A 26,085-nucleotide genomic window follows, 5' to 3' on the forward strand; every position below is an offset into this window, starting at 1 on the left:
TCTCACTTTTTGATGGGGGCCCCCACAGGTTCAGGGAGAAAAGCGAAGCGGTCTCATCAGGGAAATGTTAATTATCGCTTCCAAGGGAATGCGACCATGAAATAGTGTTTTTGTTCTTCACCCTTCCATCAGAGTCGGTGACTTTAGCAGCCACACCACTGACCTAAGGGTTGAGCCTTTTGCTCACAATTCCTTCTTTATCTTCCTGAGTACCCACAACTTCAAAGCTACCTGGGAGCCAGGCAAGAGAAAGGAGGGGGGGATCTATGCTGGCTGTGCCTCAGAATGAAGACTGCAGTTTAGTCTATGTGTGTGTGTGTGTGTGTGTGTGTGTGTGTGTGTGTGTGTGAGGATGGGTGTTAATTTTTTTAAAAAAAACACAAGACATTCTAAAATTCAAAGAGTATGATTTCATACAAATATTTTCTCTGTACTACAGAACTCCTACTAAGCATTTCTCTCCTGTTTCTTTCACTGGAATAACTTTCTAGATAGAAACCCTAGGGTTTTGTTTACTCTTTAACCTGTAAAGAAATGTGATTCTCCCAGAAACTTAGAGCAGTGCTGTGGTGTTCTATCCCTCTTCCTCCCACAAATAATTCAAGACTCTCCCAGTCTCTTTGGAGGAGATGTTTAAGGACTGACACATAAAGGAGCAAGTTATGCTGTGCATGACGTGAATAATAAACTGCATTTGAGTTTGGGGTTTTAGGGCACTGTTGACTTAAGCAAAATAAGCCTGCAGTCCAGCTGCGGCTTGATTTTTCTTGCTCTATCCTATCCAATACCGCCTGTCTCGTCTAACAGTGGCCCTTTTCAGACCTTTCCAGGTACAAAACCTTGACCAAATCTTCAAGCTCAGTTCTGCACACACGACTCGAACACATCTGGCTGATCTGAGCTTCTCCTTCAGTGAAGATCTTCCACTGGCCTAGAAAGCAAACACAAAGCAGCCCAGAGAGGTAAGAGGAGAGCAGAGCCAATTAGGAGTGTGACCAACCTAACCCGATCCTTACCCACTCACTTGCCGGGAGGAGCTGGAAGCCAAATGTCAGGGGGTTTCAGCAAAACAGCGCCCAAAACACTTTTCTGGGGACAGATATGGAAAGTGGGCCACAGAATGTTCATTTCAACACACAGTATTTGTAAGAATCCCAAGAATAATAGGTAATTGCCTCCAGAGTCAAACCTAAGTATTATTTTTGGAATTTTTACAGTATATTTAGCATTTGTAAAATGCTCCACTATCGGGCTGTTAGCTCTTTAGGTGATTCCCTTGGGACCAGGTCAAATAAGGCACTTTGGAAAACAGTACCTGTGCGTTCCCGAGGTCCCGCTTACTTTTCAGGGGCAAGATACTGGTGTAGGTGACTCGATTATTTAGTGCTCTTTTTTCTATTCCTGCCCTTTGTTAAAAAACTGCCCACCTCGGTTTTCTCCTGTGCTCACATGCTGTCTTAACACCCCCCTCTTAGGATCCCTCCCATTCTCTGTTTTCTCCTCTCCCTGCCAGCATGTCCTTACCAGCTCATCTCTTCCCCCATTCCATCATGCCAACTGAACGAACAGTCTGGAGTGCACTCCCCGTGCCGAGCACTGGAAACCATTCTAGATCACCTCTTTTTTCAACCGTCCCTTTTCTGACTGTCCTGGTCCTTGAGTGGCAAGATCTTCCTTCTCCTTAGCATCATCTTGCCATGGCAAAGAATCTTCATGACAAACCGTCCACCCTGGATACCCACTTTGGGTCTTTTTCTCCCTGCTCTCATGGCGTTACAGCCTAGGGAACTCCTAGTCCAAGGTCAGCGAGCTCCTCTCAATCCAGAGCCAATTTTGAACCACTTTTCTTTCCCTAGCCACAGAAGAACATGACCCTCTTCATTAAGGACTCCATTTCCCTGCTCCTTTGTCTCTTGGGTTCTTCACTTTTCTCCGTTCTCTCCAACTCAGCGGGAAAGGAGAGAAGGGTCGGGCAAGGAACCACCTTGTACTGAAGCCCTGCTGTGTGCCAGGATCTGAGAGCCACATGACAGAAAGGGCCAGGCTTGTTGTTCTTTGTCCCCAGGTGACCCCGCAGGATCGTCTCATTACCCACTTCCTTCAGCTGCACACAGTTGGGGGCACACACCATCTACTTCCATTATACACCCTCAATCCCATTATGCCTAGCATAGGGCCTTTCTCACAGTAAAAACAAAAACATGTTCTTTGAAATTCATCGGTAATTTAAAAAAGTCACATCATTCATACCAGACCCTAGACTCTGCCCCCTTCATTTCCAACCCCTCCATATGAATTCTCCTACCGGGCAGTTTATGGTCTATCAGTCTCCTACAGAATACACAAGTAACCTCGTTAACCCTATTTCCAGCTGCCCACTGCAGAACTCTGCTCAGATGGCCTTTATGTATCTGAATGTAAACATGTTTCAAATGAAACACATTTTTTTTTTTTCTCCCCGGCAGTACCTGCCTGTTCTCCAGAGCCTCCCCTTGGCAAATTATCACTATTCACCCGGTCTGTAAAATTGTTACTCCTGGAGTCATTCCAAACTCATTTCTCTCTTTGTAGCCATCTTGATGATTTAAACTCAGAGGTGTCCCTCACCGTGACCTCTCTTCCCTGGTCCAACCGACTTAATACAGTATTTTAATTCAGACTACCATCAGCTACTTACCGCCGACAGTCCACTTTCCAGTCCGCACAGCAGGCACCTCTTTCTAAAAAACATATGTGCACGCACCGTGCACTTGCTTAAAGTCCTCCCCCGGGGTTCTCTGGCCTGGCAATCAAGTCTAACTTCTCAGCATGGCATAATGGGCTCTTTGGGATATGACCTCATCAAAGTAGGTACACCATAAATCCATCCGCTAGCCAAGAGACATCTTTGCAGAGCACCATTTTTGTTATCAGTAGGCCGTTTGTAGATCTGCAGCAACCACCAACGCGACTGGACTTCCATGTGAACTTCTCACCAGCTTCTTCCAGGGCTGCCCACCCCCCACATTTCTTGTTTGTTCCTGGCAGAGTCTCCTTTTAGGCAGCACCCTCTCCCTGAATTGATTTCCTGACCTGTTGCACAGTCACACCCTTCTCTTTCAAAACACACCTCCTCCCCGAAGCCCACCTAGCTCTTGTCTCATTGTGCCTTGCAGATTCCCCTGAGTACTCAGGTAGCTAACTCTTGAGAGCTAGGCTGATTCACAGTGAAGGCATTTTCATGTTCTGTCTGGCCCATTAGAATACCCAGTGGATACAAATTCTGGGCCTTTAATTCCTTCAGAAGTGCTCGCCACCTCCCAGCGCCTAGCAGTATCTAGTCCTTAGGCTCCATCCTGCATTAGAAAGAGGGAAAGCTGCCGATATGCTTGAGTCCTTGAGTGCTTTTAAAGAAACATGACCCCCTGGGGGCAGTTTCAAAGAGTCAAACAGACCTTGGTAGGACACAGGAATTGAGACGCTTTCCTTTCCCATCTCCCACCCCCACCGCTGGAGGACACATCCTTCCAGAGGTCAAGTCTCCACAAGTGTACCAGCCCTGGAATCCTGTGAGCTTTCTCTGACCTTCTTGACACGCTGGGGTTAGCAGTTTTCATTAAAGACATTCAGGAAACCTTGACTCGAGGTAGCTGATGCTGAGACTACATCTGGATTTGTATTCATCGGGTCCCAGTTTTTCAGTTCACATTTGGACCCCCCCGCCCCCCCCCCCCCCCCGCCACTGCCGAGTCACCCGGAGAAGAGACACAACAGCCTCTAAGGTTGACATTGAGCACTGCTAATGTTCACTGAGAACACAAGCGGACCTTGTTTGGGGCTATGCTACGTTGAAGACTGGAGGCGTTTTCCAGGGAGGAGCGAAGAAAGACAGGTACCACTTACTCAGCGTTGTCCTGGTCACCAGCTTGAAGTGATGGAGCTCCTCAAACATCCTCTTGGAGATCTTCTCAATATGGAAGTGCTGGAGGATGCCTGGAACCAAGTAAAAAGTGGGGGCAGGTGGTCAGGCCCTCCCTATCTGGAACCACCACCCCCTTTTTCTGCTCGGGCTGGGCATATCATCTCATTACAGGGGCTTAGGAGTATCGAGCTGGGCTGTGTAATGTGCTTAACCAGGAACTTGGATGGCTCAAGGGTTATAATTGACTCCATCTGTTTCTTTGGCTCACTGGCCTCCCCTTGGTTCTCCAGAGGATAGAGATATGGCAGATCGTGTTGCTGACCATGGGACCCCCTCCTAGGGAAAGCCACATGGAATCGGGCATGGGTGCTGGTGGGAGCTGTTATAGCCAAAGGCAGTATTAGAAATTCTGCCCTTGCCCCACGTCCAGGTAGATTATGTCCCTGCCAAACCACTGGGCTGCCCTTCTGGCCAAGCAGTGAGAGCCAGCAGTGGGATTGAAGACAGGTTGTTTGTGTAAATGGAGAAGCCATCCCTGTTCTTGAACTCACTGAAAAGCATATTTTCCTTTGGGAAATCTTCACAGCTCCTTTGGCTTTCCCTTACAGAAAATGGGGAAAGTTAAAATAAAGGTGGGGGGGGGGCACAGTCTCAACTTTGCCTGAATCGTTTTTATCAGAATAACACATAAACTGCAAATGGCCTTGCAGTTAAAGAGCAACACGTTACCAGCCTACTTAATCCTCAAGAGGTCTAGAGAAGGCAACCTAATTGAAACCTGGGTTATCCTCTGCTCACTGAGCACAGACCGTGGCTGCCCAGCCCTGAACAAGAAGTCCTTCAGATGCTACCCCAGCAGGCGTGGAAAAATATCCACGCGCCTCTAGGGGGTGAGCGATGTGGGGCAACCAAATATTGGGGCCACTGTTAGGGAAGCCAAAGGGACAGGGCTTAGTCCTAGGTGACCAGCTACAGAGGAGCTAGGGAGTTAGAGATGGAACATGCACATTCCTAGGTATAGAGCAAAAACGAACACAGACAAGAAACCTATGTGTGTTCTAGCATTTTTTTTTAATTTTTTTTTTCAACGTTTATTTATTTTTGGGACAGAGAGAGACAGAGCATGAACGGGGGAGGGGCAGAGAGAGAGGGAGACACAGAATCGGAAACAGGCTCCAGGCTCTGAGCCATCAGCCCAGAGCCTGACGCGGGGCTCGAACTCCCAGACCGCGAGATCGTGACCTGGCTGAAGTCGGACGCTTAACCGACTGCGCCACCCAGGCGCCCCACTAGCATATTTTTTTAAGGGGCGGGGAGGAACTCATTCTTTCAGGCAAGAGAAGTTGTGAAAAGGGAGAGGAAGAAGCCCTAGAAATACTCGAGCCATCGTTTCTCAAAGTATGGCCCGAGTGCTGCCTGAATTAGAATCACCTGGCCGTTTGTTACGTGTTGAGGTGCTACCTATGGTCTACTGAATTCACGTCTCTTGCATGGGGCCAGGGAGCTGTGTTGTAAACCAGCTCCTTTACATGGTACGTAAAGCTCCTCAGTATGATGCGGAGGCATACTAAACTTGGAGCACTCTCGAGGCTTACTTACGCAGGAGCCAGGAGAAAAAGGATGTGCACGGTTTCCCAGCTGAAATCTTACCTCTTCACTTGGATTCCTAGAAAACTCGGCCAGCCTAGATCAACATTAGCCTTGTTATCTGTGGGATGGTCTGAAGGGCTGTAGGATCACAATGAACACGATGCAGCTGGCTATGGCAGTCGGGGTGAGTGATCAGAAAAGGAACTGGATGGACAGAATGACAGGGATTGTTCCTCTGGGCGAGACGCTTCTTGAGGGCGGGGATGAGGTTTTCAGTGGGTGTCACCCCAGAGTACATAGCGCGATTTGAGAGACGCAGCTTTGCACTAAATGGATGGATTTTCCTGTTTGTTAAGGTTCAGATGGGAAAAGAAGGGGTAGGCTACAGTTTGGTAGGCTGCCGTCGTGGCTGTGCATTAGAATCACCTGTGGAGCTTTAAAAACAAACACGTGGGGCGCCTGGGTGGCTCAGTCGGTTGGGCGGCCGACGTCGGCTCAGGTCATGATCCCTCGGTCCATGAGTTCGAGCCCCGCGTCGGGCTCTGTGCTGACAGCTCAGAGCCTGGAGCCTGTTTCAGATTCTGTGTCTCCCTCTCTCTGACCCTCCCCTGTTCATGCTCTGTCTCTCCCTGTCTCAAAAATAAATAAAAAACGTTTCAAAAAAAAAAACAAACAAACACGTATGCCGAGGCCCCATTCCTGGCCGATCAATCAGCAGCCATGGAGGGAGGCTCAGGCATTTGGTATTCACAAAAACCTCTCCCACGTGATTCTGATGTGCAGCCAGGGTTGCAAAGCACTCCTCCAGCCTTTGTTGGTACAAGAAAGACAACAAGCCCCAAGGGCCAACGCTGACTTTTTGGACCAGGTCATGGTTAAAGGTCAAAGGTCACAATCACCACAGTGTCAGTCATGTGGTAGTTGCTGAGCGATCAGGAAAACTGACCCAAACGGAGGAGCTGGTTGAAGCAAAATTAAGGCGAGTCTTCCCCTCCTTCCCTGGTCCCCCGCCCCTTACAAAAAAAATAACAAGGAATTAATATTGTCTTGCTCACCCTTTCGGATGGTCCAAACGTGCACCTCCACCTGAGGTGGTCTCTCGGTCTCCAGGGCTATTTTTCTGGTGGTCTCCCCATCCTCCATGAACACAGATTCATACACAGGCATGGTTTCTTCTCCACAAAAGTAGCCCTTACTGTCAAAGCTTTGGCCCGGAAGTTCTTCTGGAATCAGGAAGCAGGTATCTCATTGTTCATAGTGTCTCACGCTCATCGAAAGTGGACAGTCAGCGAGAACATTCTTACAGAGTTAGAAATTCCACCCCTATTCCTTTGGCTCAGTTTAAGCTGCGCTGTAACAGCCACCAAATCACAAAGGACCACATGACCTTTGATTTAAGTTTACATGACGACGGAATCCATAGATGTGCAGAACACTGGCCCACAAACCAAACTGGATCCACCCACCACCACAGGAGAAGTAGACCTTCGTGAGGAGGAAGAACGTGGCCAGGTACAAATCTCTTGGGCACGTCAGGGTACATAGGATTTTCCATGCTGGGTCCGGATCATGGTCTGTTTAGCACAGTGTTACCAACTGAGACCCAGGGAATGGGCTGACAGAGGGTCTTGCTTAACTTCCCTGACATCACTTTGGTATACTTAGAAAACCTTTTATGACCCTCATTTATGTGCATATAGTTGCCCAAAGGATCTATCCAAATTGGCTTGACATTTCTGAATGCTCTTTGATTTGTTTGTGAGGGGAACGATAATACCGGATCAGCACCCGTGCCAAAACCTAGATGTCAGATTAGTCATATGCATGCTATGCCAAATGAACGGCTGGGAGACACAAAAAATTGGTCCAATCCCTCAACTATGGATCATTTAAAGTATAAACTAAACTGCTGGATTTCAGCTTCCAGGCATAAAGATACCAGCCCCTTCAAACTTCCCATTCCGCTCCACCCTTCTCTTCCCTCGGCCCCCTACCAAAAGAAAAAAAAAAAAAAGTTTTTCCAAGTTGGTGATCTGTGAGTTAAGTTTCTTTGCTGGCTTCATGAGCAGCACCCTCTTCAACTATGGCTTTAAAGTGTACCCTCGCATGAGGAGGAACAAAGAGAAGCCACGGACACCCTGAAAACTGAATATGTGCAGAAGTCATGTGTAAGACTATCTGATGAAACCACGGAGTGCTGGGTTCTCTGGATCTGTGACTCTAATTAGGGAGACTCATTGTTAGCCGATCAGATGCATCGGGACCAGAGGCTGTAGTCAAATTGCTATTGCCCATCTCGTGCTGACCTGATTCCCACCCTCCACCACCATCTCGGCAGTGTAAGGACAAAATCGAAGTCATCGCTTGGTGATTCCAGGTGGAACTACTCAATTTGTAGATCATCCTAGGATCAAGCCTCCTTTCTCCTTTGGCCCTTTCTAGTTATTTAATTGCTTGGTGGGCCAGTCCTTTGTGGTAATATGTTAGGTAATTAAGGGACGTGTGCTAGCACTTTGCCAGTCAGAGAAGTGGGTCTCTGAGTTTGCAGGGACCTCTGTGTATTTATCACCTTGAGAATGACAGCTGAGTTCAGTTGTTAATTTTTTTTTTTTTTTTTTGCACCAGCTTAATACTGGCTACAGCTGTTAACTGCCATGCGAAATCCATGACGGCTCTGTAAATACCTGTCACGTACTAAAAGTTCTCCTAGTGTCCTGAAGAGTTGTCTTGCACCCCCCACGACCCCCACCGAGAGCTTAATGGACTCAGCAGAAGGGCTCTATGAACAACAAAACCCATCAGTGACTCAACCCTGGCTGGCACTTGAAAATATTAAGGGTAAACAAAGTGTGTCTTTGAAGCTACCCAGTGGGCAACAACCTCCCCGTTCCACACCCTCCACATCAAGGTGCTTTGTGATCACTCCATGCTCACCTAGTTGCGTTTCCTTCCAAGGAAGCCTGCTATGCTCACAGTCATTTCTGGCCATACCCACCTCCCTTGAGAATGCTCCTATCCCGAGCTCTCCACAACTAAGGAATTGACAAAGCATTTCCTTATGGAGGTGGTAATGACTGATGAGGATGTATTAGCCCAGATAAGTTTTAAGTCTTAACAGGGGTGTTTTACACTGTATGCCGAAAGGACTGTGTAATTATAGGAATTCCAGATACCGGGGTGGTGTGGTGGGGATGGGAGTGGAGTTGGAGAACCTTCAGGAAGTGAAAGTCCTACACAATGTTGTAGGTGGCCACTAATAAGCAAGGCCAGGCCAGCCTCTACCAGAGCAAAGGCAAGAGAGGGAAGTAAAACTCACATCCTTAATTTTGGCCCTAGTTTGTGACTGGAGGAGGCTGTGATCATGTGTTCTAAGGAAACTTTTGGCTAGATCATCAGTGAATTTGATTTATCTCTTTTCCCTTCTCAACACAAATAGCTGAATTTACTGTTCTTTTCTACATCGATCTTCTTCCCTCTCCACTCTTTGTCCCTTTTTCTCTGTCATGTGTTATCTTTTTTTAAATTAATTTATTTTGAGAGACAGAGAGCACAAGTAAGGAAGGGGCAGAGAAAGAGGGGGAGAGAGACAGAGAGAGAGAGAGAGAGAGAGAGAGAGAGAGAGAGAATCCAAAGCAGGCTCCGCACTGTTGCACAAAGCCTGATGTGGGGCTCAAACTCATGCACCGTGAGATCATGACCTGAGCCGAAACCAAAGAGTCAGATGCTTAACTGACTGAGCCACCTGGGCGTATTCTTAATCTAAGTGTATTACAAGTGCTTTCTTTTTTTTAACAGTAAGTGGGACCACAATATAAATATTGTTTTGGAGCAAAGCTTTGTACTTAACAAATATGTCACAAACATCTTTTCATGCCATTAAGTCTTGGTCTACAATGTTTTTTTTTTTTTTTAATTAGTTTTTTAGAGAGAGAGAGAGAATGTGAGAGTGGGGGAGAAGGGCAGAGGGATAGAGAATCTCAAGCAGGCTCCACACTCAGCATGGAGCACAACGCAGGGCTTGGTCCCATGACCCTTGGATCATGACCTGAGCTGATGTCAGAATCGGATGCTCAGGTGCCTGGGTGGCTCAGTTGGTGAAGCGTCTGACTTCGGCTCAGGTCATGATCTCACGGTTCATGGGTTTGAGCCCCACATCAGGCCCTCTGTTGTCAGTGCAGAGCCTGCTTCGGATCCTCTGTCCCCACTTCTGTCTCTGCACCTCCCCCATGCTTGCTCGTGCTCTCTCTCATTCTCTCAAAAATAAACATTAAAAACAATTAAGAGTCAAATGCTCAACCAGCTGAGCCACCCAGGGACCTCAGTCTACAATGATTTTGAATGGCCATCTGATAAGCCATGGTACAGCTATACCATAACTTATTTAACCATTCCCATATTGGTAGATTTTCAAATTGTTTCCGATTTTTTACTGCTGTAAACAATGTTGAAGAAAAAATCCTTATTTGTGTATCTGTGTATCCCTCTTATTACTTTCTTAGGATTCCTAGGAGTGAATTACTTAGCCAAAGAGTAGGAACGTAAAGGTTTTAATAAATACTGCCAACATGAGAGGCCAACTATTTAAAAGCCAATGCCTGTTCTACATTCACTTATTTGAATCACCTATATCTCTAAACGACTAAGCATTACAATGAAATGAGATTTGGTCTGAAGATCTGAGATTGAAATTGGAATATTATATAGCAGGGAGGATTTGCCTTCCCGGGGGTAGCTTAGATCATGATTAGTTTTGTCTGAAAATATCATGTTACATTACTTATATGACTGTAGGTGGTCCACCCTTGACCAAAACCAAAAAACATAAAATAAAATTGTGTTGGTAGAATTACTCCGAAGTGACACTAAAAGGTTTGAGGATCCGGCAAGATCACAGACTTGGAAGTCACAACAGGTTATTGTGACTTGGGTGGCCCCCCTGTCCGGATCACACTCAGAATGTGCTCTCTCCCTATCTCTAATGAGTGCATTTTCTCATCAATTTTATTATTTTTTTGAAGATTTTATTTTATTTATTTTACTATTTTTAAAACTATTTTTAGTTTTATGTAAATCTTAGTTAACATATGGTGTAATAATGATTTCAGAAGTAGAATTTAGTGATTCATCACTCATATATAACACCCAGTGCTCATCCCAACAGGTGTCCGCCTTAATGCCCATCACCCATCTAGCCCACCCTCATCCACCTCCCCTCCAGCACCCCTCAGTTTGTTCTCTGTATTTCAGAGTCTCTTATGGTTTGCCTCCCTGTTTTTATCTTATTTTTTCCTTCCCTTCCCCTATATTCATCTCTTTTCTTTCTTAAATTCCACATGGGTGAAATCATAGAATACTCATCTTTCTCTGACTTACTTCACTTAGCAGGATACTCTAGTTCCACCCGCGTTGTTGCAAAGGGCAAGATTTCATTCTTTTTGATCACCGAGTAGTATTCCATTGTATACACATATCACATCTTCTTTATCCATTCACCAGTCACTGACATTTGTCTCACCAATTTTAATGCCCCAGTTCCCTACTCCAGATCAGATAGGTCCTGTCCTTCCTATCCAATCCTACCTGCTGTTTACTCTGGGAGGAAGATTTTGTTTGTGCCATAAAGAAATGCTTCTCATACTTTAACGTGCATGGGGATCAACTGGGGGGTCTTGTTAAAATACAGATTCTGATGCAGTAGGTCTGGGAGGGGACCTGAGAGTCTGCCCTTCTAACTAGCTTCTAGGTGCTTCCGGTCCACAAACCACACTTAGAGTAGGAAGGCCATAAACCACCCTGGGCCTATGGCAGGTGCTTCTCAAGCTTGTCTGCACATTAAAACCACCTGGGGATCTTTTAAAAATTCTGGCGCCCAGGCGACACCTGAAATCAATTAAATCCTAATCTCTGGGGATGGGACACAGGTATTTTTTAGAAGCTTTCCCGGGGGTTCCAATGTGCAGACAAGTTTGGGAACCACTGGCTTACATGAAGATGGCTCAAAAAATATACGTGGGCTAAGTTCATGTTTGCCTGCAAATCATGACGAACTAACTGCCTAAGTTGAAGGAATAAATGTTTGAGCTCTCTGCCTACTTCTAAAGTTTTTTGGGTTTTCATCTGTGTTTACAAAAACGCTTTGCAGGTAGGCATATGAATTGATGAATTCATGTGCATGGAAGTGACTCATTCACTCCTAGAATGCTGGAACAGGAAAGGCCCTAAGAAATCCTCTACCCTAACCCTCATTTTGCAGAGAAGGAACCTGAAGCTCAGAGAGGTGAAGTGACTTTTTCTAGGTCACACAGGAAACCAGCGGAAGAGCCAGGATTAGAATGCTTGATCACCGATCCCCTATGCTGTCAGTCCCCACACTACAGACTACATTTTAATCTAGTTCATATGTGTTAGAACCACTGTGGATTCCCTTTTTAGGAAATCAGTTAATATTATCTCCTGGAATGAGCTACACGTGACCTGAATTCCAAACCTCGGTTTTGTTATCTATTTGTGGGATTCAGAGCAAATCACTCTATGCACTTTGGTAACGCTATCATTATAAAATTGTAGTGCTGGATGGGAGCTTGGAGATGAATTCTTCCAAACTTCTCCTTGTGCAGATGAGGCTGATGAAGGCCAGAACAGGTCTGTCACCTTTCCAGGTCACACAGCAACTTAGGTCAGGACCAGAACCCGCTTTCTTTCCACTCTACCTCACGTGCCTCCCATCCTATCTCGAAAGGGTAATGGATGTGATTGTGCTTTGACGAGTGAAACAGTGACATCAATGAAAGGTGCTGCTGTTCTTCTGTATAATCCTCAGACTCCAATTTCTCTATAATTTAGAAAAGCCAGGCTGAAGTCTGGCACTTGAGGCTACGTGGGGCCAAAGGTGTAGTAGATATGGAAAAAACAAAACAAAACAAAACCAAACCCAGTCTATTTCTGAGGTACAGATTTCTTCCAAACAACCATGTTATCAGCCCTTCAAGGGAGGAGAGAATGAAGTTCATTGTTACAACTAGTATCATTACAAGGATATGGAAGGTTGATTTGGTTTCTGATGCTCAAAGAACACTGAGAAGGACTACGTGGGGAGCTCAGTCAACGAAAGGCAGGGCTTCCAACCAACGCACCTTTTGCCTTTTTACCTGGACACACCTTGCAGCACTTTCCATCTATTTTTTGAGGATACTTGCAGGGGTACCGGTTGGGGCAGTGGATTTTCTTACACTCTTGCTTGGTGACATTGCAAGTGCACAGCACACACTCCACAATGCCAAATGCCCGGAGATTGGGGTGCCAGGACTCGCCATGGGAGTAAGTCTTTCCATTGGAAACACACACTGGAAGAGAACACAGGGCTGGAAATTAAAGGCTAGGGTGCTGAAACGGGCCCCTGTGCTCAGAACCCAAGCCCTGAACCCCTTCAGACATCAAGCATCCTTTGTCCTTTCCATGGCCGTGGACGTGTACAGAGCAGTCTCCGTCACCACAAAAATCCCCGTCCTGGTTCCTATTCTACCATTAGCAACCATTCAGGTGCTTCAGCAGCGACTTCTGGATGCTCACAAGTGCCTGGCACCTTGTGAGCAGTTGATAAATATTTCTTAAAAATGGAGGAATGTACTAGTGCATGAGAGCAGGGTTCCATCCATCCTGGGTATCTCTGCGATAAGGAACCTCTAAGAGATTGTAGTGTTAATCCCTGCAGTTTCATAAAAGATGTACGTGGCTCGAGTTTTCTTGGCATGAAAATCCCCCAGAGGGCTTGGCTGCCCAGGGAGGCTCGATGAAGAAACTACCGCTCTTCCCAAAGGGCCAATTTCTTCCAGATCTTGAAGCAAATCAAATGCTATGGAGAGTCTGATCCACCAACACAGATGGGTATGGAGGTAATGGCACCTGCCTACTCTTTGGCGTGGGGAGGAAGGCACTAAAATGAGATGAAGAGGGAAAGGATTGTGAAAGGTAGCCTTTCGTGCCTCTACACTTTGGGCAGTGTCCTCTGGCCCCTGTCTCACAGTGGCTACAGGGGTCCAGCAATAGTGGTCTCCCGTTTCCTGAGCCGGAAGTGAAGTCACTGGCTCCGCGTTTTGTGAGGGGCCTTGCAGGAGCAAGCATCTAAAGAGCTGCAGGCTCGGGGAGGGGGGAGTTGTGGGGGTGGCTATGAAGGGAAGGGGAGACGGGAACATCCTCCAATGCAGACCAACCAAAACATGCACAGCTCCTCCCGTAAGGCATAGAGCCGAACTCCAGGATGAAGAACTATACAGGGCTGGGAGCAGGGAGGGCGGAGAATAAGCTCTCTCCCTTTCTGAAAGTGCCGAGACATTCTGGAGATTTTAAAGCCATGACTGGGACTGGGTGTGTTTCTCATTATTCCCATCACCTCATCATACCCAGGGAGACCTGTCGGCATCCCAATCAACAACATCTCTAGGGTGGGTTGTATCACTTCAGGCGGGGCTAGGGTGGGAGAAGTAGCCCCACTTGGGGCGTTTCTAGGAATTGGCTGATTTGGCCGCAAGACAATGGCCTCAGAAGGATGAATCATTGGGCTATTTCTTTCTCCTCAAGTCCACTGGGTCACATTAGGAAATATGGATGATGTTGGCTGCCTTTTCCTGTCCTTTGCAAAAACTGCTAGAGTACTGGGCACTCTAGCAGGGTCCATCCGTGCAAAGATTTCCAAGAACACAGGCACCCAAACCAGAGAAGCTCCCCACCTTCCGGAGAGATGGAACAGGGCCTTGACATGTGGACGCTGAGGCTCAGGACTGTGGACGGAATCCCAGGACAAGGTATGCCAGATGTGTCATTCTGTCTCCTGCCCTCATCTCTCCTGTCATCTCCAGAGACCGTGACACTGCCTTCTAGACCATGTGGTCAAGTGGGTACATTGTCTGCTTCATGCCAACGGATGCTGGACTCAAGTTCAAAATGGTGGAGTCCTATCGCTTCTCTTCTTTGACTCAAGCAGAGGACCAAGGACATGTGTCTCAGAGGAGCATGCTGTTAGCAGGAACACTAAGGAGAAGGGCGGGCAGGATCCCCGTGCTATATAGCTAGGTTCCCTTTCCCTTAAGTATTGGGACTAAGGGGACAATCTAGACCGGGTGAGAGTCTACATTCTGAGATGTAGTAACAGGAGATCAACCCTCTAGAGGGAAACACAGCCTTCTCCCCACTAACAAACTCTCAAGATGGGCGTTGTGGGTTGGGGGTGGGGGCAAGTGATTCTCCAGTGAACTCTAATAGAAAGGTCAGGAAAGAACTGCTACATCCAAATCAATGGGAGCAATGAAAAAATGTAAACCAGCTGAGTCTTTTGTAGGACACAGAGAAAATCAAGGGATGAGCCTCTGCCCTGAAATGAAGAGGCCTGTGGAAATTATGGGATTTAAGATTTTCAAAGTCCATTTCCCCATAGGATTTTTTTTAGGCTTTGAAATACTCCTCCTCATTTCATAAATTCATATGAGGATGCCTTGGACTTCAAAAATAATACGCTTCAAATCAAACCCAGATCGATAGTAAATATTTCCAATTCTTCTGATATATCGCCATTTTTTTTATCAAGACTTTTATTTTGCATGTTCCTCTTTTAAGCCTGTTAGTTTCAAAAGCGATTCAACGTTTTTTATCTGTAATCTGAAATTTACATCTAACTAGTAACAGCTGTGATCAACTCGCTTTGGTTTGACCAGCTTTGTTGAGATTTATAGTAGGAGTTCTTTGTAACGGATTGTTTTTCACCCGTGTTATTCAATCATTTGGTTTAATAATTTATTACTTTTAACCCATTCAGAGAACTGGCTTTGATTTGTTTTTCCTTTAAAGGAAACAAAACATGTTTGTGGTTTCGTAAAAAGGAACCAGCTGAGCTCTTGCTCTGAAGAGCTGGTTGACACGATGCCTAAAAAAAGTAAGAAGCAGTCAATTGATTGAATTTCTCCCCCCCCCCACCCCCACTACTGGGGTGGGGGTGGAGGCCAGGGAACTCTGAGCAGGAAGGACCTGGCCACGGACGTGTGTGGGTGCCTGCTGTAGCCAGCTGGTCGGCTGAGTGGGCTGCATATCTGTGTTAACCTGATCAGTCCTCCTGGTGCTCAGCCAGGAGGTTTCTGGATTTCTTACTGGATTACTCATTTCCAATGACAATCTCCTCATATGAATTAGAATCTCCGAGTGTGGGGCCCGGAATATGTACCTTTAGCAAGAGGCCCGGGGAGAGCCTTGGGTGCACTGCAGTGTAAGAACTGCTACTTCGAAGGTATGGGGCTAAGAGCTTCATTCGGCACTGAGTCCATGTGAATATTGGGTGCCCAAGTGACAACACACAAGTTCTCTTCTGTTAAGGATCCAAGGAACTTTCCCAAATGATCTGCAACCCCCCAGGGCAACAGAGAAAATGCCGGAGGCTGCATTAAGCTCACGGCTTTCTTTTGTCCTAAGTAAGGGCAGGTATACCTGAAATCTAAACGAAGCTCTCTGGGCTGCCTTTAGGGAAGTCCTAACAGTCGGCTGGAGTCGCTTGTCCACGCACACGCTTTGAGGCCTGATGGGAAGTCATCCACATGTGAATGTGTGATATGCATGGGAGACCGGGCCCTTCCCAGGCCCAGCCATCCAAAGAAGGGGACTGTGGACGTGGCCCAAAACGAGAGTGTCCCTTACCTTGTCCGTGCTTGTGTTTGTTGTTGATGACAATTTGCACAATGGTGCCCGATGCTTGCTGGGAATCCATGAGAGCTCCTCGGTGGCTTCTGGCCCCAGGAAAGCGGGGCAGACCTCCAGCCTGTCGGCTTGGTGGGGGGTCGTAGTGAGATCGGTGGTAAGAATGTCTCTGTAAAGTGACAAGGACAAACTCAGTCCCCCAGATCCACCAGCGAGAAGGCCCAAGTGGACTTAAACACACTTAGAAGCCATGTGATGACCTCAAGCGATGAGCTCGGATCTTAAATTAACCACATGTCCGCCTACACCGGTGGAGACATACGGTTGCGCCTGAAGCAAGAGTAGCCTTGACAACATGCTGAGATTTTTCTCTCTGCTTGCAGAAGACTGGACTAGTTTCACCTGAGGGAGCAAACAGCCCAAAAGGGTAAACAAAACGTCCTTAGCTGCTCCCAAGGAGCCATTTGCAACTCTTCAGGAGCCTTAACCTTATGAGTTAAGGGAGTGGCCTGCAGCCCGAGGCTGAAGTGGGAAATGGTGTACAAATTAGGAAGACAAGGAGGGAATGTGTGACCTGGGTGGGCCATGAAGGGTGGAGAGGCTTTTCACAGGCAGAGTTGGTGAGGAATATTCCAGGTAGCGATTTCCAAGTTGAGAACGTGTAGCAGAGAACATAGAGTCCAAAAACGGGAACCGCTAAAGGATTACATTCCAAATTTGGGTTGCAGCCAGATCATGGAGGACTTTAAATGACAGGCTGAGGGGTGAGGACTTTATTTGGTAGGCAACAGAGGTGAGAGTGTGGAAGACTTCGATGGATTTTTTTTTTTTTTGAAGCAGGGAAATAATCAGAATCAGAACTGTGTCTCCAAGCACTGATACTTGATTATATATAAGGTGTGCTGGATGGAATGAAGAGACGGGATAGGCCAGATGAGAGGCACGGAGACTCAAAATGCAGCCAATGGCATGAGGTCACAGAGCAGGGTACAGACACCCTAGACATTGCATAAAAGAACTGACCCTGTAGGACAGTACCAGAATGTCAGCCAGAGGGGAGGACTTTGTTTTGCTCACTGCTGTGCCTCCAGTGCCCCAAACAGCATCCAGTGTCTAGAAGGTGCTCATTAGACACTTGAAGGAACAAATGAATGAATGAATGAATGAATGAAAGCTGTCGTCCCCAATGAAAGCTTAGAGTCTTGTACTACCAATAATGCAATCATTCCTCTGTCAGCAAGGCTTCGACACGTGATGTGCCCACTATTCTCCCAGGAGCTGAGGGAGAGTGAAGGCAGAGGAGGGTGGAATGAATGAAGGCTAGAACCTAAGGCAAAAAGCCAAATAACATTGTGTTTTAGGGGCAACTGTTTGGGGTAAAGGAGGGGAGACCCGTGAGTAATTTCACAGGCAATTAAAAAGGAAGATCCTTATGTTCAGTGTTAGATATAGCAGGGGATCTTGGGAAGGTAGTTATGGGATCCCCTAACCCCAGCATCCCATAAAACATTTATTACAGTTATGGTCCATAGATACACATGTTGCAAATTTAGCTTTGAGAATTAGTATTAACTCTCTTGTGGGGTTAGGCACCGCTGGGAGAAGGGGAGAGAGAATAGGAGTCAGAGTAAGAGAAAGAGAACATGATTCCTTAAATCTAAGAAGCGTCCACGCTGGTGCATTGCTATAAAAACTCACGCAAGTAAGAATTTGCATCAACTTATTATCATGTACACAGACAGGATTTTCAGCGCAAATATTTTTCGTTCCCACAATGGCTCAGATGTCTTTTTCACTTACATTCCACAAAGACCATTACAGAGCATTCTGTCCTTTCTGGAGTTTGGCAAAGTTTTGCCAAAGGAACACAGAGAGGACAGTCTGGCTGGTGGGTGCCCTGATGCTAAAAGGAGGGAGTCCCACAGAGCTAGAATTGGAGAGAGAAGGTCGCTAACCCAGGATGAGTTGCAAGTACAAGAATTTCTGTGATTCATGAGGGTGAGAACAAAATGAAATGCTGGCCTTGGGTGCCAGGGACTCAGACCCTGGACATACAGTAAGAGACAAAAACATTCTACACCAACCAAACAAACAGACTCAAGGATTTTGATCAGCCCCCCAGAACCTTGCCTTGTTAAAGTCTTGCGTTTTTCAGAGAAACAGGCTAGACAGGAGAGGGGTTTTATTTAGGGTGACCATGAAGTTGCAGTTTTTGGAGATGGCAGGAGAGGAGGAGAGAGGAGGATGAACAGGAGGAGGAAGAAAGGAAGGAGAAAGTGGGAGAAGGAACGTGTGGTCAAGCCCAGTGGTCTGCAAACATTTGGCTGAAAGCTGCTCTGAAGAAAATATCCAAGTCTGCTCAGATAGCAAAGTTGGCGACAGTGGTCACAACCTGGGGATGGAGGGTGGTGAAGTGTGATTTTGATTTGAGGGTCATGGCTCTTTTATAGAGGTTGTTCCCCTAAACAGGCAAACGAGGGGCGCCTGGGTGGCTCAGTCAGTTGAGCGACTTTGGCTCAGGTCATGATCTCAGGGTTCGTGAGTTCGAACCCCGTGTCAGGCTCTGTGCTGACAGCTCAGAGCCTGGAACCTGCTTCCGATTCCGTGTCTCACTCTCTCTCTCTCTCTCTGCCCCTATCCTGCTCGTACTGTCTCTCTCTCTCTCTCTCTCTCTCTCTCTCAAAAATAAATAAACACTAAAAAAAAATAAACAAGCGAATGAAAGAGGCTTACCAGGGACCATTCTGACCTTGTAACTTAGCAAGACAGGAAAAGGCATTAACAACTTGGAGTCGTAAATGAAATTGGAGTTTATCTTAAAAACAAGCTGTGAATAGCCTGCTCAAGAGAAGAGGTCAAGACTTGTTAGGTAGAAATGGCCATATAGCTATACTTTGTTTTATTCTGCTCAATATTTTGGTATTATTTTATTTCCTGACTCAAAGTGCCGATAACTAAGGCTTTTGAAGTGGTTCCCACACAGTTCTTTTCTGATGGTGGAAAATCTCCATTATTGTCGAAAGTTCCCCAGGAATCTCTTCCTTACTTGTTCTAAGGTCTAATATGGGTTTTACTGGCAGAAACGGGGAAACAGGACAATTCCGGGAGAGCCCTCCAAGTGCCTTCATGGCTGTGAGTCTAAAGTTATCATGAAATATAGTTTAACTTAAAGACTGTCTTCAGAATGTGTCATAATCCACACAACCTTGAGTGTCTGTGTCTTCATCACTGGAACCCTGGGACCATCCCTGTCTGGGAGACACTTGGGCCAGTTTCCTTCCCCACCCACCATTCTGACAGTAGGAATGAGGCGTGGATTTTTATCTGTTGCCTATTGTTTCTATCTCTAAATCTTTCACTTTTCGAGTGGTAAGTCTCTGAGTAATCTATCAGGGGCAAAATCAAGACGTTGGCTGTTGTCCAAAACAAAACTGTGCTTGCTTTCATGTTTTGGCTTTCCACCCTGTGTCTACTTCTCCCTCCCTATAACACACACACACACACACACACACACACACACACACACACCCCGCTATGGTACTAGGACCAGTGCATGTGAAATTATGATCTGGAAACCGAACCGAAACCATTTCAGATTTTGACAAAGGAGCTGCAATTGAGGCACTGGTTTCTCCTGTGCACTTCGTAAAACTTGGGAAACTGATGGATTGCAACCCATGTGGCAAAATGAAGCAAACCTCTGTGTTTCTATCGAACTGACGTTTGGATGGTTCCCTGTGAATAGGGACGGTCCATTAAAGTGACAGTCTGCTGAACTGGCAACGTCCTGTGAGGCCTGCCTTTTGTGATCCCATAGAGAAAGCTGAGCCTGCACAGGATATTCAGAAGGTGTTCTCCTACCTTCTGATTTTTGGCTGCTCGAGGGCCAGCAACAGGTGTGAAGCATCTTTGACGTGGGACAAATGCCTGTGCGTTCACGTTCATGAAAAGCCCCTCCCACACATTTCACCCCACCTTCTACACCCGTTCACTCAACACGGATTTATTGGGTGCCTACTATGTGCCAGGTACATATTCTTCTATTACTACAGATGCTATTTATTATTGCAAATCCTATCCCACAATATCTACCCCTTTTAGAACAAAGGAAAATATTTATTTATAATAAAGTGGAACCATCTGGACATTTTGGTCTACTAGGCCCAAATGTTTATTTCTAAAGATAGGTCTTGAACTCCTTTGAAAATCAATAACAATTTCAAGGCCCTGCATTCTGTCCCTGACCTCTTTTGCTACAGGAAGTACGGGATCAAGTTCAGCCCTATCACCAGCAGTTTAGGAAAAAGGACAAGAGGGAAAGGCCAGGGTAGAGTTGGAGGCAGCATAAAATATGAGGGCGAGAAGAAGGGCTAATTAATGGCATTCCCAGCAGGATCACCGAGCTGGCCACAGACGCTTAGCTTTGGGGACCAAGGCACCCAGTTTAAGGTATCTCAGGGCCAAATTTGGTTAGAATACCATCTGGTTGACAGCCACAGATTTAGTCATTCTCAACTTTCTACCACAATAAAAAAAAAAATGAGCCCTGAGAAAAAGAGGAAATTCACAACACAAAAAATGGAGACTGATAACATCTCCTGTCCAGATCTGGGAGGAATCTGATTTACTATAAAGCAGATAGAGCTAGATGGAGAAAATCTTGTTTTTCTTTCTTTCTTTTTTTTAAAGTTGGTATTTAAACTCCAGTCAGTGAGCATACAGTGCAAGATTAGTTTCAGGTGCACAATCTAGTGATCGAACACTTCCATACACCATTCTGTGCTCACCCCAAGTGCCCTCCTTAATCCCCATCCATCTATTTCACTTACCTTCGGGCTCCATATTAACCCGGGAACTGGGAGGCCCATCCTCTCTCACAGGAGTGTCGCTTTCTTTGAGACACCCGGTATTCTCTGCCCCACCCACAATCCTTTTACACTCATTCAGAAACAGCAACGTCTAGAAAATAATACGACTACAGAATAAAGCCAACGGCCATCACTTCAACTCATTGCTGAGGGTGTTGGTCAGCTGGATGTAGGCAAGTCGAGAGTGGCGCGTGTGATGACCAGGAAACATGGCCTAAGCGACACTGAGATGTTTATAGTGGCCATTTTATTATGTCCCCACCAACACCTTCCTTACACCCTCCGTATCCTAGGGCTTGCCCTGTAATTCCCTAGACTCTTGTCTTCTATAAAACGCTGGTTGAGAAATAATTCCACGGGTTTAAAAAAATCATTTAAATGTTTTATCCTGCAGGGGCGCCTGGGTGGCTCAGTCGGTTAGGCGTCCGACTCTTGATTTTGGCTCAGGTCATGATCTCACGGTTCATGAGTTCGAGTCCTGTGTTGGGCTCTGAGCTGGCGGTGCAGGGCCTGCCTGGGATTCTCTCTCTCCCTCTCTCTCTGCCCTTCCCCCACTTGCACCCTCTCTCTCTCTCTCTCTCAATAAACAAATACATACATAAACATTCAAAAAATAAATGTTATATATTGCAAAGCAAATCGATGCTCATTGAAAAACAGCCAGTGATACAGAAAAGATAAAGTGAAAAATCCAACGCTCCCTGTCCTCCTGCCAACTTTCACCCCTCTGGGATTCCCACTCTTGACGTTTTGGTTTAGGACCTCCCAGACCTTTTCATGTGTATGTACACATGCACACACACAATGTTTACATAAGGAGATGCTAGTGTAAGTTGTGTCCTGTACCTTGCTTTGTTTACATAATATATGTTGGGGATCTCTCCACCTTGGTCCATTTCGATGCCTTGCACTCTTTTTAACAACAGCACCATGTGCCATAGATGGGGTGTGTTTAACCACGCCCTTATTGCTCATGGTTAGGTTGCTGCCCCGTTTATTTTGCTCTTATGAAAATAATACTGCACTGAATGCCCTGTGCACTTTTTCTGTACGGGGGTTCGATGAATGCCCATTTATGTGCCATGAATGCCTTTGTACATTTTGTGTGCTTTTATAAGCCCTTCAATAGGATAGATTCCTTGAACTGGAACATCTTTCCAGATTTTAAGAATTTTGAGGTATTTACGCTGTACTTGACCATATGGTTTTTTTTTTTAAATTTGATGTTTTACTTATTTTTGAGAGAGACAGAATACGAGTAGGGGAGGGGCGGAGAGAAAGGGAAACACATAATCCAAAGCAGGCTCCAGGCTCTGAGCTGTCAGCACAGAGCCCGACGCGGGGCTTGAACTCAAGAGCTAAGAGATCATAACTTGAGCTGAAGCTGGATGCTCAGCCGACGGAGCCACCCAGGAGCCCTGGCCCCCCTGGCCATATGTTTTTTAGAGAGGGTTTGCATTTTGTTAATTACTTCAAAATACAAAGGGAGAAGAGATACTGTTGCTATACATAAAGAGGCTTTTTATGAGGTTAGCACTGAGCATGGGAATGAGATATTGTAGGGTGGGGAAGGAATATCCAGCCTGCTACCTTTGCTCTCCTTCAGCTGTAAACCTAAGGCTTCAGAGAGGGTTTGTGGAGACGCGTCCACAGTACCCCTGTCAAAAGGATGGGAGGACCTACCTTACAATTCCACAGAAGGTTCTCACTATTGAGGACAGAGGTAGTGACCTGCCTTCTTTCCAGAAGGCAGAGATTTGCCAAGCCATCCTGAAAGTCTACCAGCTTCTGATCTAGGCAAGGGGTACCTACGGGCGGGGGCTATGATTTCTTTATGCACATGTCCTGGCCCCGGTTACCAATCGTGCAGTGTACTTAAATGGTAATAGGTTGGTGATAATGCCATTTAATTTTTTGAGGAAAGGAAAGAGAAATGGTGTTAGAAATGGGCCCTTTTATGGAGTTGCTGGGATAACAGCCATGGAGAGAGGAAAGTTTGGCTTGGTGCTGTGGAGTGTTGAATTATTTGAGCTATTCACACTTACTGCTTCTCTGTTGGCAGGTTGCCGGAAGATATCACCATCAGAATGTTCCCACGACAATTCTCCATCCCCTGTTTATTACAAAATAAGAAAAGAGTCATACATACATAGAAGGGAAAACCGTCACCCTTGTGACCTAGCAACATTTTTGGTTCTATGATCCCAAATTTCTCCAGACAGCTTGACCGTTGTTAAGATGGCTGTCCTTCAAAAAGTGAGCCCAGAAGATTTCTCTCTGGGTGTGCCTCAGTTTTCAAAGCAGCTCTGAAGAAAGCTGCCACCTTCTAAAAGATTCCGCCCATCACCATTGTATAAGATTTGGGAAACAAAAGGGAAAAAAATCACTTTCCGCTGTGATACAGCCATCAGCTTCCCTTTTGATTATTTTATTTCCGTGGCAGTTAACTTTTTTGCCGGTCGTGTGTAATCTGTGTTTAAACTACCCTTAAAAATGAGAGTTTTGAGGGGCGCCTGGGTGGCGCAGTCGGTTGAGCGTCCGACTTCGGCCAGGTTGCGATCTCACGGTCCGTGAGTTCGAGCCCCGCATCAGGCTCTGGGCTGATGGCTCAGAGCCTGGAGCCTGTTTCCGATTCTGTGTCTCCCTCTCTCTCTGCCCCTCCCCCATTCATGCTTTGTCTCTCTCTGTCCCAAAAATAAATAAACGTTGAAAAAAAAAATTAAAAAAAAAAATGAGAGTTTTGAGGATGTGGTCTGTCATAATTGGTTAAATTTTCCATTGTGTCTCTGAGTAGGTATGACCTGGTCTGAAAGTTAAGGTAAAGCTTGCGGTGGTTAGAGGGTTTACATAACCAGTATCCAAGATGTACTCCTCTACCGTTGCCTAAGATACCTTCCTCTAGGTCTCTGTGTCCACTCTTTGAACAGTGAACCCTTATCACTGCCATCTTCCAGAGTAACTGCTTTTGGGAGGAAGATCTTACTTTTAGCCTTGAGAACAACAAACACAGCACAAGATGGTGATATTCCTCAGCCAAAGAAAGATCACAAACAACAGGACAATTTCCAAGGATATTCCCTTGTGTTATCTATGACCAAACAAGCCAATGGGAAGAGCTTGGTCTGACTATTAGCATCAGATCAACCATATATTTCATGGGATAATAAGAAATACCCAAAAGTATCAGCATTAAGAACTTTCTATTTTAATTTATCCCCCAAGCTTTCAAAACCCATGGCTACATAGTAACATGTTACTAGTTCAAGGATGTGATAGTACTATGAGGGAAAATTGGCTGTTAGGACTTGAAAAAGACTTCAAAATTCCTTTGATAGCAATATTATCATCAGGTAGTGACATATAACAAAATTATGGCTTTAGTCCCTTCATGATTTAAAGATCATCTTATGGAAAAAAAATTATGAATTGTCAAGATTTAACTCTGGTTACTAGATTAATCATAGTGTAACTTTATCATCCTGTGATCAAAACCTTCAATGTGTTCCCATCCGAGACTGGATATAATTAGCCCCCCCCCCCCATCTTTATGAGTACCTGCCTCTTCCTGAACTGTCTCAGCTACTCTACTATGAGAACCCTTTGACCCCTTTGCTCTTTATGGAAAATGTGGCTCCTATTCTTGCTTCCATGCATTCGCTCATGTTATTCTTCTGAAATTATCTTCCCATCTCCCACACCCATACCTCCCGTACAGCTATGCAAACAATTTAAGTTCTGCCTCCTGTACAACATCTTCCTCAAGCGCTCTTACATATTTCTGGTTGCCTAAAGGACTTAGCATCCCGTAGTCTTAGTTTTTGTCCAACTGCTCCATTTCACAGATGGAGAAAGGCTCAGAGAGGGCAAGCAGCCATTCACAGTCACATAATAAGTTGATGAGCATTAACACCCCAAACCCCAGATTTCCTGGCTTCCAAATAAGCACATCCATTCTGTAAGGGCAGGATTTTTTTTTTTTTTTATAATTTTTTTTTCAACGTTTATTTATTTTTGGGACAGAGAGAGACAGAGCATGAACGGGGGAGGGGCAGAGAGAGAGGGAGACACAGAATCGGAAACAGGCTCCAGGCTCTGAGCCACCAGCCCAGAGCCCGACGCGGGGCTCGAACTCATGGACCGCGAGATCGTGACCTGGCTGAAGTCGGACGCTTAACCGACTGCGCCACCCAGGCGCCCCGAGGGGCAGGATTTTTTATTCGTGTTATCCATGGCTGTATCACCATCATCTATAACAGTGCCTGACACATAGTAGTCACTCAATAAAATACTTGCCAAATGATGGAATTGAGAGGCCTTCTCTAACGACATATTGAAAATTTCAACGCTCCTCTGATAGTTCTTATCTGCCATCTTGACCTTTTCTTTTTAGCACTTAACACTATCTTACGGTTTATAGTTTGTTTGTTTAATTTTCTGCTCTCTCCACTAGAATTCTCCTATGAGAACAAGGATTTTTGTCTATCGTGTTCACTGATATAACCCCAGCACCTAGAACAGCACTGGGCACATGGTACTCATTCAATATTTCTTGAATGAATGAACATTAAAACAATGTACAGTATCCTCTGTTGTAAAATATTTTCTGAGTCTTCCTTGTCCCCCTGAAGAGACCATAAATCCCTTGAAACTAGGGACCATGTCTTAGACATTCCCCTGTGTTGCCTAGATCACTGGTTTTCAAAGTGTGGTCTCTGGAGCAGCAGCAGCATCATTCCCTGGGAACTTGTCAGAAATGCAAAATGTGGGACCCCATCCCAGACCTACTAAGCCACTCTGGGGTGGGAGGGCAATGATATCGGTTTTGACAAGCCCTCCCGGGGATTCTGATGTGTGCAAGAATTTGAAAATATTTGGCCTGGAGCACTTAGCATGTTCCTGGGTACACATCAGGTGCTCAGTATATGTACTGAATTGAACTGCAATCAAAAATACAGAATTAAGTAGTTGGCCAATAGTAAATTCGCTTCTTCCTGGTTATTCCAAGTCTGAGTAAAGATGGCAGACAAAGACTGCATCCAGACTATGTGG

General features: G+C 45.8%; 1 protein-coding gene across 8 annotated transcripts in view; it reads right to left on the reverse strand.

Moving 5' to 3' along the window:
• Positions 1-371: 371 nt before the first annotated feature.
• Positions 372-26,085, reverse strand: part of CHRDL1 (chordin like 1) — a 117,233-nt gene continuing 91,519 nt past the window's right edge. For 5 of the 8 annotated variants that reach the window (XM_045473239.1, XM_045473238.1, XM_045473236.1 and 2 more), the window contains 6 exons: positions 23,082-23,149; positions 16,169-16,337; positions 12,625-12,834; positions 6,547-6,714; positions 3,883-3,972; positions 372-931 (listed from right to left, as the gene is read on the reverse strand). In XM_045473239.1, the coding sequence (XP_045329195.1) occupies positions 801-931; positions 3,883-3,972; positions 6,547-6,714; positions 12,625-12,834; positions 16,169-16,337; positions 23,082-23,149 (836 nt within the window). In that variant the 3' untranslated portion in view covers positions 372-800. The remainder of the gene's footprint in view (positions 932-3,882; positions 3,973-6,546; positions 6,715-12,624; positions 12,835-16,168; positions 16,338-23,081; positions 23,150-26,085) is intronic. The other 3 variants (XM_045473242.1, XM_045473241.1, XM_045473237.1) reach the window with 1 other exon arrangement.

This window comes from Leopardus geoffroyi, chromosome X (assembly GCF_018350155.1).
Source record: "Leopardus geoffroyi isolate Oge1 chromosome X, O.geoffroyi_Oge1_pat1.0, whole genome shotgun sequence".
NCBI lineage: Eukaryota > Metazoa > Chordata > Mammalia > Carnivora > Felidae > Leopardus > Leopardus geoffroyi.